The sequence below is a fragment of the Anas acuta genome, chromosome 2, assembly GCF_963932015.1.
Source record: "Anas acuta chromosome 2, bAnaAcu1.1, whole genome shotgun sequence".
NCBI lineage: Eukaryota > Metazoa > Chordata > Aves > Anseriformes > Anatidae > Anas > Anas acuta.
The window spans coordinates 83141097-83155829 of NC_088980.1; the positions used below are offsets into that span (position 1 = coordinate 83141097).

The 14733-nt window shown below is 39.2% G+C and overlaps 1 protein-coding gene across 9 annotated transcripts in view; it reads left to right on the forward strand.

Annotated features, from left to right (window-relative positions):
* Positions 1 to 14733, forward strand: part of CTNND2 (catenin delta 2) — a 645736-nt gene that overhangs the window by 387495 nt on the left and 243508 nt on the right. For all 9 annotated transcript variants that reach the window (XR_011092756.1, XM_068670993.1, XM_068670989.1 and 6 more), the window contains one exon: positions 3451 to 3645. Coding sequence is in view for 8 of the 9 variants with exons in the window: in XM_068670993.1 (XP_068527094.1) it covers positions 3451 to 3645 (195 nt within the window). In the remaining variant the exon portion in view is untranslated. The remainder of the gene's footprint in view (positions 1 to 3450; positions 3646 to 14733) is intronic.

Consider the following 14733-nt stretch of genomic DNA (forward strand, 5'->3'; position numbering starts at 1 on the left):
TTCCTTGTAGTATATTGATTTCTGCTTTCCCATTCTGACCTTGTTGCTTTTCTGGACCTCTGTGAGCTGTAGACTGCACAAATGCAAGATGTTTTGAAGCAAACTGTGCAGATCCACTCACAGCTTCAGGCAGTAAAGGATGTAGCCATTTGCTACTAACCCAGGTGCTGGCAGGAGGCACGTTATGCCTGTCCCTTTCTCAGTGGCATCAATTCTCCAAGTTCATGGTCTTGGTTTTGATCGATTATCCTAACCATCTTTCCAATGCCCTCCATAGTAGCAGCAGGACATGGCAGAGAGGGGCTGACTGTAGGTAGGATGCAGCTGTCTGAAATCCATCTCACACACACTTTTTTCTTTAATAATACAAAAAAAACCAACAAGCCTTTTGTTGATTTCAACTGTAATTGCACATTAGCTTTTCAGAAAGTTATCTATGTGATCTTTATCAGGTGTGATACAGCACCAGCAACAGACACAACTGGCTCCTCTCTCCCTATGGTTGTTGGTTAGTCATTTTAATATTTAAATAAATGTGCAATAAAATGTGTTGCTCCTAAGTTTAGACTTGAATAAATTAATGTGTAAGAATTGACAGAGCAAGAGAAAAGGCATTTTAATTGAAAGCAGATCTAGCTATTCTGGCTTTAGAAATAGCAAGTTAGTAGAAACGTTAAAAATGATTGTGATGTTCTATCTTTTATATATTGCTTTAAACAAAATTTAAGAACTTTTAAGGGTGCTAGTATCTTGTGTTTAAGTACTGATGTCTGATTATTTGGAGACTGTGTATTAAAATTGCTTAGTGAGCCCTGTAGAAAAGTATCAGTTTCTGCCTGAAACTAATTGTGTTCAAGGGACTTGTTTTAAAAAGTGCTTATTTACTTAGAGTAGTTTTATTTTACCATTCCCTGTGAATTAACAAATGTTTAACACAAAAATTACTCAAAGACAGTAAGTCGTATCAACTTTGAAGCTGCTAAGCTGGATGTCTAAGGAACAATCTCCAAGTTTGTGCAACAAGATGAAGTGTATTACAGGACTGTTACTGAAACGGGTATAAAGAGAAGAATATTGGTATGGCTCGTGTTCTGATAGCCTTAATGTTGGAGATCTGAGAGTGTTTATGTTTCTGAAATGGAAGTATTTTAATTATCTGTTGAAATCTTTGTCTTCCTGAAATGTAATAGGGAGACTGTGCAAGTTACGTGGGTTTTCCTGTACTGTTTGTCCTTGTCTTGTTTGCTTGAACTGTAATGCGTTCTGGGCAAGGAAGTGTCTCTGGTTATACATATGTTTACTGTTTAGTACAACGATGTTCTAGTCCTAGTAGTATGTGCAGTATGCAAATAAACTTCTGTGGTGGAGTTTTAAATAGACCAGCATTTAGCAGTTGCAGATTTGGGACTGTCGGTAAGAGTATGGAAGAGGCTGAAATAAGCTCACCTCACCAGAGCTATAAACATAGCATAATGTGTGACAGCAAGTTAATATTTGGGTTATACTGCCACAAAAATCAATGTGAAAAAAAATCTTTCAGTTTGCTGTAAGCAAGATTATAAGGAAACCTATTGCTTCAAAGAGATTGTTTATTTTTTTAAATGGACAAAAGTCGTACCTATAGAAGGAGGTATAATTATTCTGCAGCAAGCCTGGTTTGCTGATACACTGTTGAACCTCTGAAATATTGCCCTCATTTTTTTTCCCTATATATTTTCCCTAAATACAGATTGAACCAAGTGCACAGTGAAAGCAGCTCATGCAAAAATTTGGGCGTTATGATAATTGGCTGTATTTTAGGGCACTCTGTGGGTTGCTAGACTTTGGCAGAGCTTTTCTGAGTATCGGTCACAAAGGTGCAAGGGTTAAAGAACATTTGAAAATGTGGACCAGGGAGAATTTAATTCTTTAAGAATAATATCAACTTCCTGCATAATTACAGTCGTTCTAGGTAAAATATGTTGTTCAGGTTCTTGGCAGGTTTTCCAGTAAGGGCAACAACAGAATTAGTTGCAGTAGCGTGCTAATGGCAACTCAGTCTGAAAAATGTTTGAAGGGAAAAATATACAAATAAGATATTCCACTTAAAACATGCATCTATGTGGAAAACTGTGCAATAAATCCTGAATATGGCACATGCTGATTAGAGAGAAGAAAATAGAAGAAATTATTCTTTTCATCCAGACAATTTATATTAAGGTTTAAATAATTTTGTATGTCCTTCTTATTTCTATCGTGCGTTGATATCACACATCACTTTATATCTTTGCTTTGTGTTTTAGAAATATTTAGTGTTTGTTTATGCAACGAAACCCCTGTCAATGCAATGAATGTGGTAGAGGCTTCCAGTAGGCATGCCTACATAACTTGCCTGTAAACAGCACAAGATGAGCTGGTAGAAGCCTGCATCCAGGATTTTAATCTCATAGGATTAGCAGAAAGGGATGTGGTAGTTGTATCTCTGATTGCTTTTCTAAATATTTAAATAGCATGCTACCATGTTGCGGAGTAGACCCAGCTTTGTCAGGTGTTGCTTGCTTAGTTTCCTACTTCTTCCCTTCAAAATGTGTAATGTTTGTATGCCTTCCCAATGACTATCCTTGGGAATCCTGACAAACCACGGAACTGAAGTGCCCGTGTTCCTAATATGACAAAACGATGCAAGTGACAAGACTAATCACAGCTATACAAGTCTCTTTTTTAACGTCATGATAGAAAATACTATTTTTCAACTATTTCTAATAGTTGAAAAAGAAAATATTTTAATGCAATTACAGTCGATCTTGTTATTAGAGGGAGGGGGGGGAAAAAAAGGCGTCGTATCCTTGCAATATTTTTTCCAGATGGTGTGTTTAGTTTATTCATCCTCAGAGGATTTAAGTTGTAGAGTCTTAGAAATACGATTGTTTTAAACAGTTGAGGACAGAATGCTGATAAGGCTCAACCGTTGTATTGTACTTCCAGTGAATCAGCAAAAAGATCAGCCTTCATACAACTACATCAGCTCATTAGCTTTTATTTCATTTGTAGATATTGAGGTATGGACATAACACTCAAAGCTAGTTCTGACTCTTTCTCTTCTCCCCCATTCCTGATTCTTCTGTGGTTGCCTTTGGACTGAAGCATTCATGGATTAGGAACAGCTCCTCCTGCCCATACATCTGTGTAGGACTTTTTTAGCGGCCTCACTCTACAATATCCATAGTTCCCTTGAAAAAAAAATTAGGTTTTGGAGTAGATAATAGGCATCTGGATGATGTGACTAAAGCAAGCAGAGCTGCTGCTGCCATTGCATGCTGTTTCTTTGTATGTTGAAAACTTTTTTTGGGGGAAAAGGGGATGTTGTTGTTTAATTGCTACCTTCAAGTAAAATTTTCATAAAGTCAGATTCTGCATTTGCTACTTTTTTTTCCCCCTGTCTCCTAAATGTCTCTTAAATGTTTCTTACAGCTGGGTCTCGGGCATCTTACAGCAGCCAGCACAGCCACCTTGGCTCCGAGTTAAGGGCACTACAGTCTCCAGAACATCATATAGATCCTATTTACGAAGACAGAGTTTATCAGAAGCCCCCTATGAGGAGTCTCAGCCAGAGTCAGGGGGACCCTCTGCAACCAGCACACACAGGCACATATCGCACTAGTACAGGTAGGTGAATGTAACTTGTGTGATTGTCTTTTTATGAGTTCTGTCTTACTCTTTAGTACTATTTCTTCTCTTTCTGATGTGCTAAACAACACACATTGTGTGCATGCCAGTCAAACGGAATACTTTACGCAGATGCAGCTATCAGCAGAACCCTAAAGGCATACATAAAATGTAGAAATGCTTAATGCTGTGTTATGTATACAGTAGGTTAAGCTAATCTAGGGAGGGAGCTTACTTACAAGGAGAGTGTTTTTATTAATCTTGTGTACTGTCTTCAAGAGAAATCTATCATCTCTGAAGAAAATGCTAGGATTTTTTTTTTTTTTTTGCTTGCAAAAATATTTTGTGTGTTGTAAAGAGACTATGAAGTTCTTTCCTCATGAAACTGAAGGACTGTTTAGTTGGATTTGAGATGAATAATATGTAAATGATCTTCTTCTCTCCTACAAAGGTACTCCTAGGTATAGGTACAGACACAAACTTGAACTATGCCACAGAGAAGAGCTGTTAGCATCACTTGATTTATCTGTAAATAGGAATGATTGTCCATGAAGTGCATTGGTGTACAAGTCCTCCTCACAGAATGTCCTCTCAACCAAGTGAAGTGCAGCTGTATGTTGGAACCCGCAAATAGATCACAAATCAACAGGGATATTTCTGGTATTTAATACACAAAATAATTAGAGTATATAAATTCAACAGCCAAAATAGCCTAAAGCAGATGTGGAAAGAACTTGCCTTAGGAATTGCAAGTATTTCTGGTGTCTTATCTTTGCTGCATTGATCAAATAGGGAAGATTCTGACCATTCTCAAATTACTCTCGTTTTCATCAAGAAAAGGTTACGTATACTTTTTGGAGCAAGAGAGTTTGCTTTCTTATAAAACTTACTTTTCTTTTTAAAATCTTTCCTCCAAAGGAAAAGCTGGTAGTTTTGCATGGCTGAGATTTCTACTGCTTTATGAAAGTTTTGAGTGTTGAGAGTATAAGTGAAAATACTTAAAAATTCTGTGAGTGACATCTTTTTTAGTTAAATACCTGTAACAACTTCATACTTTTTGAAGAACACCACGTCCTTCCATTGGAACAAACTAACATAGTATATGTTTTGCATAGTCATTTTTGTATGTTTCTATGAGGAAAGGTGACTGTCCTTCCCATGACTGGGATAAGACATCTGTCTAAATCACAGAGCAGCAGAGGCAGTGATAGTGAGTGAAGCAATGTGTATACTGAGCTTTGATCCTCACATTCCATGTGTGGCCTTCTCTTTCTTATACTAAGCACGCTTTCCCAATCATGCCCTGAAGAGGGTTTCTTGTTTAGCTTGCAGAAGCCTGAAGTAACAGGCTGTCTTGTGGCCATTATCTTCAGAGCACCTCCATAAGTAAGGAAACCCTATGAACATAAATCACAAGTATAGGGAATGCAACTGGTACACAGGATGTTGTGGGTAATACGTGAAGATGGATTTTCAGAAGGAAAGGGGAAGAGTTGCACGAAGATGCTGATGTGGATAGCAGAAATGGGCCCTATGAAGGTGATTTTCATTTTTGTTGTCTTTGGGATACAGACTTGAACATTACTCTTGGCTCATTCTGACGGACTACTCCATCAGTCCAGCTCTGCATTGCACTGATCCTCCCTCATTTTTTCCCTCTGCCCCTATCATCAGGGCATCAAAGAAAGCTAGATACATGCCAAGCCATACAGTGTATTGCTTGGTGTAGATGGATGCTGTCAGTCCTTTTGCGCAACCAGCTTGAAGAGCAGTCAATACTCAGAGGGAGTCTTGGGCTCCTTCTTCTTGAGCTCTCAGTCTCCTTCTGCCTCTACCACAAGTGCCTGTAGGAACAGACTCCTTCTGCTTCATGCAGAAAAGAGAATGCAAAATTAGTTGAAAGACTTTGGACAAAGTCTGATTTTTCTTCTCTTCAGCTGACATTACATATCAGAAACCAAAATTATGCTAATTATACTTGGAAGCCATCTACTTATGCTTTTTTTTTTTTTGAAAAGAGAGCTCCTACTGAATTTGAAGCTTTCACATTTCTGACTCAGAATGGAAATGCTTTTTTTTCTTTTTTTTTCTTTTTTTTTTTTTTTTTTTTAAAAAAAAAGACATCACCTCTCTTTTGTGAGCTCTGAAGTATTTACTACATTCAGGAATGTTTACAGAACTAAGGATAAAGCCTGCTCAGTTTCTCATCCTCTAGGTGAAGCAACAATCAGTGAACAGAACTCTTAAGATTTCTCTGTGGGGTATACAAAATTCACTTTGTGCTATGTACTCACTGTATTTTTGCTTGTGTGTATACTTCTGTATTTTTCATGTATTTCACTAATGAATGAAATGCATAACCATAGTTCTGCAATAAAGGCTAAGTATTGCAGGAGGTATAAAATAATAGGACCTTGCAGAACATCGTCTTTTCCAGCATAATTTCAGGTAGGGTCAGAATGATTTCTTCATCACTTTGAAGCTTAAATTATGACTGGGTGTGTTCCTGTCATGGTGTCTCAGCTAAAAATAATCCTTCAAATTTAACAGCAGTAGCTGCATAGGCTTCTTTGGTTCATAGCTTTTACTAAACGGTCACTTTTGGTCTTCAAAGGGTAGTGCCTTCTGTCTTATAAAATGTAAACAGCCTAAACTTCTGCACTAAAACTAGCAATAAATGTGAATTCTGCTTTTGAAATGTGAATCCACAAAAGATGTAATTGGAGGGACTACTCCAACATGTTCCTATTCAGTAAGTAAATTATTTTGATATTCACATAACTTGTATTTGCAACTCAGCCTAATAACGCTAATAATTTATGTCAAGACAGGTATGTCACTTATTTTCCTTACAAATCTAAAGACCTTGCTTTACTCATTTAAACCATGAGCTAACAAGAAGTAGAGACAAGCTTATTTGATGGGATGCTTACATGAGCACCACTGGAATTTGAAGAGTGCTATTACTAATAGATAGATTTCCTTAGAGCCACAATGGGTCACAGAATAGGCATTCTTTTGCAAGTTTGCTTAGTTTGTCAAATCAGAAGTTAGGACAAGGGATTTAGTCCTATTTAACTCAATTATTGGCATTTTAACTCAAGTTAAACATGAAACAAGTCTAAGCTTGTAAAATCTTGCTTTCTTGCAAGTCTGGGGCTTCTGTAATTTCCTTGAAGAGAAAGCAATTTTCCTCAGGTTCTGGACTGTTGGTGTTGACCTACAGTACAGGAACGTGGCTATGACAGCGGTATATTTGTGAAGTCAGTTGCTGTCACCCTTTGGAAGCTGACAGCACTGTGCACGCTTATAGAGACACTTGCCTCTTTTATCAAGGGTCCAATGAAAACAAGCCCTCTTCTATAAAAGGGTGTGATTGCTGGATAAAATTATGAAAAGCTTTGGAAGAGAGGGGTTCCCAGTATACTGTGAGGGATTGGTTGTAACTGGGGGCATCTGTGCTTACTCTGGACCTTCCACAAATTGGGCTTGGAGCATTATCAGTTGAAAAAAGTGATTCTTGTTAAAAGCAAGGGAGGTACTGGTGAACTGTGGATGTGTAGAGCTAAAAACTTGCACAGTGCTCAAGCTCCGAAGAGTGTTTCTTGGTTTTAGAGGCTATAGGTGAGTATCTTTGTCCTCAACCCCAGTTAAGCAGGAAGGAAGGACCGGCAATTACACTGGAGGAACAAACCTGTCCTCAGCCCTGTGAAGGACATGCATCTCCCTCGTTCCCAGGAGCCTTGACACCCTTGAAGAAAGCTGAAGTATTGTCTCAGGGTGCACAGACTGTCTCTGCCCCTGGCCCCTGAAGGTCACTGTGGGGAATACCCAGTGGCCCAGCTCTCATCATGGGAAATCCAGCAGCTTTGAATGGTCGTGCAGTCAGTTGGTGTTAGTATTGAGTGCTGGGTGCTCAGACCAGAAGTACAGGTACCTCTCGAAAAAGACAGGGTGTGTAAGGCAGTTGGAGCACCTGTCTGTGCTTTCCAGGGAAGTGGGAGGAAATCGTGGGAGGAGAGAGTAGGCTCTGTGGTTGAACAGGTGCAGCATAGCTGAAGTTAAAAAGGCGACTGCAAAACAAAACATCTGTTGCAAATGAAGTCAAACAGTGGAAGGATAAGCAGTCAAAATTTGCATTGCCTTTGAAGAGTGGCTTGGCACAGGAAGTGAGGGATTTACCAGGTGTGGTTTATCTGTCAGGGAGTGCGTGTGCGGCAGGGACACTCCTGCAGCACTTCTTGCTACTGCTTCTGAAGCTGCCTGTCCCTGTGTGCTCAGGCAGCTGCTAGGCTGCCCTACAGCTTCTCCTCTGGCCTCCTCTCCTTCAGATCAGGCCTCCCTGAGCTTGTTCATGCTGGATCTCAGTGCCTCTACCAGCCCGAAGCTGTCTTTTGTTAAAAGCTGTGGCTCCACAAGCTGTTCTGCCTCCTGGGTGCCGTGGTGGAGGATGCTGATCAAAGAGAAGAGGCCTGTGAAATTTGTGACAGCAAGTGCCAAACAGAAACGGGGCTCCTTGTCAGCTGGGTTTCTTGTGTAGAGGGAGGCTGCAGTCAGGAGAGCGCTGTGGTGTTGATGTGACAAGTCGGAGGGGGTGCTTTTCGGAGGGAAGAGTTACTTGTGGTAGGCTGGTCCTGTGTCTGCCAACAGCGTGTCACGCTTCAGCAGTGGTGACTGGGCAAGAATGTGCTTATTGCAGGCGCTTTCAGGGATTTGTTTACTTTCAGTGGTCAGTACACAAGGGACACATGCAGCACAGAGCCACTTTCCTAGCTAATGTTATCTTTTGTCCATAGAACTATTGCTTTAGTGGGGTAGGGGCCATGTTTGCTCTTGGAGTCCAGTCTTCTCTTCTGGTGACCTGGGGACCTTCCTGAGAGAAGTGGGGCACAGACATGTGCCGGCGATCAGACATGCTGCTGGAGGCATAGCAAGAGGATCCATGCCGGTGCCTGCTGCTTCATAACTGGCTTTTGCTGTCCTGGAGGTCAGGCAGTAGCTGAGAGAAGGATTTACAAGTACGATTGGTGTTCCCTTTCTTGTCACTGGGCTGGTGGCTTCCTTGCAACATGGCTGGGCTCTTTCTCTTTTCTCCCTCCTTGTTCCATCTTACCAAGTATCTGTGGTGAAGATCAGGTCTGTTCAGGACCTAAAGGGAAGGCAGGAGAGGGAGAAGCAAAACCCCTTTTTTGCTGCCCCAGACAGGAACAGGCCTTCTAAAACTGATTGTACTGCCTTTTTTGTGAGAGTGCAGCTCGTTTTGTTGCTTCTGAGTGTGCAAATGGCCTTGAGCTCTTCTCCTTGTTTGAGTTGCACAACCAAAGCAAGGCCATACAACCCTTCTCTTCAGGGGAGTTGCCTCCCAAGTGTATGGTTTCTACCCACCTCCAGCTCTTGGTGCCAGGTCCATGTGCCATTTGTCTCAAGCCCTTGGAGTTTGCCTTCCTATACAAAACATTGCTGTGGTCCCGATCCATTCAAACTTCTTACATACACCACTTGCTGTATGTTTCTTTTACACTTTTTTTTAGTGCTGGCACAGCTTAGGCTTTCTGTGATTCCCAAAATTTAGCTGTTTCTTTTAGCTCCTTTATCTCTTTCAGAAAGAGCACAGCACTACAAAGGATGTATCACTTGACCAATTTCACAAGACTGTATCAATTTCACAAGACTAAATATTTATCTTCGTGTGTAATAAAGTATAGGTTATATTTGATATTTTTAGAAATCAACATTATTTCAAGGTGAAGATTCTTTCTAAAATTGCAAAGCAATTTTCTATTATTTGGAAAATTGTCCACATGAATAAAGTTGATGTCTATATCCTATAAAACAATGATTTACTCAACTTTTAAGAACAATTAAGCCTACTTTATAGTAATCTTGTGGCATCACAAAGTGATAGCAATTTTTCTGCTGTCATAGATAAACTGTCCTTTAATCATTTTAACTATAAACTTCTAATTTATTTTTATTGCTTATGAAATAGTTTATAACAGTATTAAGATGATATCTAAAACAAATATAAGAATGTTTCTTAAACTTTGCTTTGAGAGGTGTCTTTGATAGCAATTCACAATACCGTATAGCAACCAGCCCCTTGTAAAGTTGTTGGTTTTAGCCATTTAAAACCACTGAAGTCATATAGTATTTAAATGTGCTGGAAAAAAATCTGGGAAACTAGCACAGAATTCTAATGTTGAAAGGGGACCATGTAAAAGTGACATTTTGGGAGTCCAATTTTAATGTCATGATGAATTCCACGTAGTGGGCTTGGTTCACAGAAAGTATTTTGACAGCTGCAAGGCCAGCAAACATAGCATCAGCTCTGGGAGTTGGACCTGGAGCTTCAGCCTTGCTCATCGCCAGTGACAGGCTTCACAGAGCCGTTGATATCCCAGCCATCCCACAGCCATCTCATTCTTTTCCAGTTTGTGTTAGTATTGCTTCTCCTCATGGAATTGGAATTTAGTTAACTAGATGTATGACTTAATTCTGTGGACTTCAGACTTGATGAGTAAAATGAATTTTTAGAGAATTAATAGAAGAACAATGTAATTTTTCTCTTACATGCAGTGAAGTGTCTTCAAAGTGTTACAGTGTCATTGGTATAGTTTCACTTCGCTTTCAGAATAACAGCTAGCTGTTAATGAGAAGCTACCTGTTGCATGCTGATTCCTGTGCTGCAAATATTTAATCTGGAAGTAATAAGGTAACTTTAGTTTCAAAGACATTTTTCTTAATTTGGGGCTTAAAGTTGTCAACTTCAGCCAAAAAAGAGCAGTGACATCAGAAACAGTTTTGAGTTAACCCATTTGGATTAAACCCTTTGTCTGTTATGCTGCTTCTCAAATCCTTTTTTCTTTTCAGTCCTGAAGTACAACAGTTAGGTTATAAATATCAAACGTCATTTACTTCTGCTTAGATTGTGTGTCTTTTTTCTGGCTGTGGGGCAGGTTTGTTTGTTTGGTTTGGTTTGTCTTTTGCTTTGTCACAAGATGAAGTGATATTCAGTGGCATACTGTGATGCCACAGCTGCAGATTAATTGAGAATCATGCTGGTAAATCACACGGCATGGAGATCTGGCTATAGGACATAATGTTTTCAGGGAAATTAAAAAAGAAAAATTACTCCTACCGCCGCATCTCCATTAGTTTGGTAATGTTGTGATAATAGACCTGCATTCCTAACTGACATCCACTTGATGACATTGGTTTGGGGGAGAGAATTATAGGAAACAGGTGGGGAACAAATCTTCAGTATGAAGTAAATTGAGCACAGAACACCACAGTGATCTGCATAGAGGATAACAAATCACCTCAGAGCAATGGGAAGGTGTAATCCCATTTCATTTGACAGATCCTGGTTGTCTAATGTAGCCTTATCTGTGACTATATTCTTGTATATTTGTTCTAAGGCTTCTTTTCTTCCAGGTATTCTGTATGGTATCTTGTTTGAGAAGAGATTGGTTTTGTTTTTTGTTTTCTTTTTTTTTCATTACTATTTACAATTTGGAAGGACAATAATGAAAGACATTGCTTTGAATTTCAGTGGTCCCTGTAAAGCTGTGGACAACAGCAGTGGGAGAGGGAGCAAAGTGGCAGGAGATGAAAACTGCAGATCCACCTTTTTAATCTGTTAGCAATATCCCCCTTAGAGTGGAGAAGCTTTCCTCCAAATAAGGTGCTCATAGCTTTAAAGTGTGAAGCCTGTGCTTAAGTTCCATTGAGGAATATTGTACCTATCTGAAGGTAGCCCAGACTTCACTGTTGCTCAGAATAGAAACTTGTTAAAATTGTTTGTATTCACAGCCTCCTTCCTCTGTCTCATAAACAGAGTACCTCCAGAGGTTTGTGGTATGCCCTACATATTTTCTAATTTTTCTGTTCTCTTTTTTTCAATAGTGGGATGGCTTAAAGCATGTCTGAATGCATATGAGATGTCCTTTAACTTTTGCCACCCATCGAGGTAGAAGTGTGATTATAAAATTTTGGCCATGTTTTTGAATACAGGGTACGTGGTTCCCTGAGAAATCTCACCTGCCTCTATTGATAAAATACAGTGGCTACTGTCTGTCAGAAATTGTCTGTATGTTTATCAACTGTTTACGCTATAACTGTAGCTTCAGGGAGGTTAAAGCCTGGTCACACTAGACTTCAGGAATATATTTTCTCTTATTTACTTCATTGTTGTGCAGGAATAGAAGGCTGTCCTTTATGAAATACGAAATGATTCAAACACGTTCCATAAATCTCCTTGTAAATACTTGCTGAATGAAAACACAATGCTGTGCCTGAGGTAAATACCCAGTAATGTCTTCAAGAGGGCTAATGCTTTTGTTAAAGGATCATTCTTCCTGCAGCATTGTATTTAAAGCCACTCTTTTAAAAATCACCAGCCCATTATAATTTTTAACTAAAGCTGTATTTTTATTATTTTTGTTAAGATTACCTACTTTTATAGGTAATCTTTTCCTCTCATCGTATTTCAGCATCGTGCATGTAGGGGAGGAGCTTTTACGAGTAGATAAAGGATTAAAAGATAGTTTACACTCTAACGGGTTCATCAACTTTCTAACTATCATTTGCAGAACTTAGGTTAGTATTTTTAAGATGCACTAATTGTGTGGTCTGACACTGGAATACAACTGTGACTAATTTAATAATGAATTAATTCTATATTCCAGAGTCAAAAATGTTAATTAAAATAGTTGAAGTTAGTTACTCTGTCCTGAAGAATAATGACTAATAACCATTTTATAACTTGGGATTATTGCATACTTATTAGGAAGAAGTCAAAATCTGAAGGAGAAGACAGGTTTCCACAATGTGTGGAAATTTTTAATCTGTTGATGGGTTACTGTCTTTTCTTTTTTTTTTTTTTTAACATTTTGTGATAGTAATTGTGACTTTGGTCGGTGCCTTTGTTTTATGCTGGCTGGAAAAGAAACTTGTAACAGATTTCAAGAGAAAGTGAATTTGGAGGGGAAGCAGAAATTTAGTTGCTTGTCTACACCTAGTGGCACTGTCTCTTTTTTGCTTTGATCAGGTTTTGTGATGGTTATGGTCATTATATTCTATGTGCACAAGGTGAAAGAAACCATGTTGTACTACAGAGGGCTAAAGTGATGGATATGTCTTCTGTTGTGCCATTGCTCAGGGTTGAATTTTATCTCCAGTGAGAAAACGGGTGTGATGAATTTTAATATCTCAAAGTCTGAAAAGGCAATTGCTTTCAAGGGCATCAGCAGTTGATATTTTCTCTTTTTAAATGCTCATGTAACAAATGAATTAAACTGCATGTTCTCCCCAAATTGAGGGGTGCAATTCAGAGAAATGAGAAGCAATCTGAGGAAAGATCTTGGCGGAATACCTTTAGCAGACAAATTGGCATCTGATTATGACATTTATGTGGATGCACCTTTTTTTTTTTTTGTGCAGAGAAGCATGTTGAAACATGCTAGAAATCTGAAAGTCTGAGAATGCAAGCTGCAAGAGTTAGTGGAGATTAAAATCTGACAGTCTTAAAATTCAGTCAGTTCCTGAAGGTGGAAAGGATTTTTTTTTTTATATTGAAAACTTGAAAAGGTCATGGCTTCTGCCTTTCTTGATTGTAAAAAAAAAAAAAAAAAAAAAAAAAGTTTTTAATCTGCATAAAATCTTGGTGTCCCCTCAGCAAACTACATAGATATCAAAATGATGCTTTAGCAATATGTGCTTTTGTGATAGAGATTGTATTATTGTGATGGGCATCCCATAACTTTGGAATCTGATGGTGAAAGATGATTGAAGGGGAAGGATACAGATTCTGCAAAGGTTTTGGGTGTGGGGATATGAGGTTAGGCACAGCAGTGAAGCCTTTTAACAGATCTCTCTGAGGACGAGGCTGCATTCAAGTTTTGACTTTATCAGGTTTCAATGAAGCCTTAAAACATTGTTGCAAATAAAGATTTCATTTTTAGGCGCCATATTTATTAAATTGAAATACAGATCACTAAGATACAAATTCCGTTAGTATTGCTGTTACCTGAATTATTTTTGTGTGTATTTCTTCATTTTTTTGTTTAGAGGTACAATATTCTTTCAGATGCCTTTATTCATAAGGTATGTATTCATTACCATTGCAAGCCCTAATGGAAATGGGTGATTTCAGATTGATGCTTGTTGATCACATACTTGAAGCCACAAATAAAATGATTACTAGTAAAGAAATGCCAAGTCTGAATTGGTGATCAAGAAAACTATTCCATATGCTAAGGGTAAAGCAGTATCAGTGTGCATCTTCCCCCAGTAGAAGGGGGAAGATTAAAAGGGGGAAAAAATAAGTATTTCAAAGGAAAAGTAAGCACAAAAGGGAAACTAAGACACAGTGTGAGAATGTTCAAACTGAAGTGCAACACTATAGACAAAAGAAGTTTTCAAAGCGACCACATATGAGTTGTTCTGTAAACTGAAGAGTAGCTCAGAAGCAGAGCGGGATATTTTTTTCCATAATACAGGAAGAATCAATGAGGAGGATCAGTTTCTAAGCAAAGGAACTTTCAGCCTTGCAACAACTAATGTCAGATCTGAAAATGCTTTGAGAAAATAAAAATGAAAGGGTACATCAGTGCAGTATCAGAAACAGCGTGGCCAGCAAGACCAGGGAGGTGATCGTCCCTCTGTGCTGTTGAGGCCGCACCTCGAGTACTGTGTTCAGCTTTGGGCCCCTCACAACAAGAAGGACATCGAGGCCCTGGAGCATGTCCAGAGAAGGGCTACAAATCTGGTGCAGGGCCTGGAGCACAAGTCCTGTGAGGAGCAGCTGAGGGAGCTGGGGTTGTTTAGTTTGGAGAGGAGGAGGCTCAGGGGAGACCTTATTGCGCTCTCCAGCTACCTGAAAGGAAGTTGTAATGGAGTGGGGATCAGTCTCTTCTCCCAAGCAATACAAGAGGAAATTGCCTCATGTTGTGCCAGAGGAGTTTTAGGTTGGATATTAGGAAAAATTTCTTCACTGGAAAGGTTGTGAGGCATTGGAACAGGCTACCCAGGGAAGTGGTTGAGTCACCATCCCTGGAGGTCTTCAAAAGACGTGTAGATGTGGTGCCC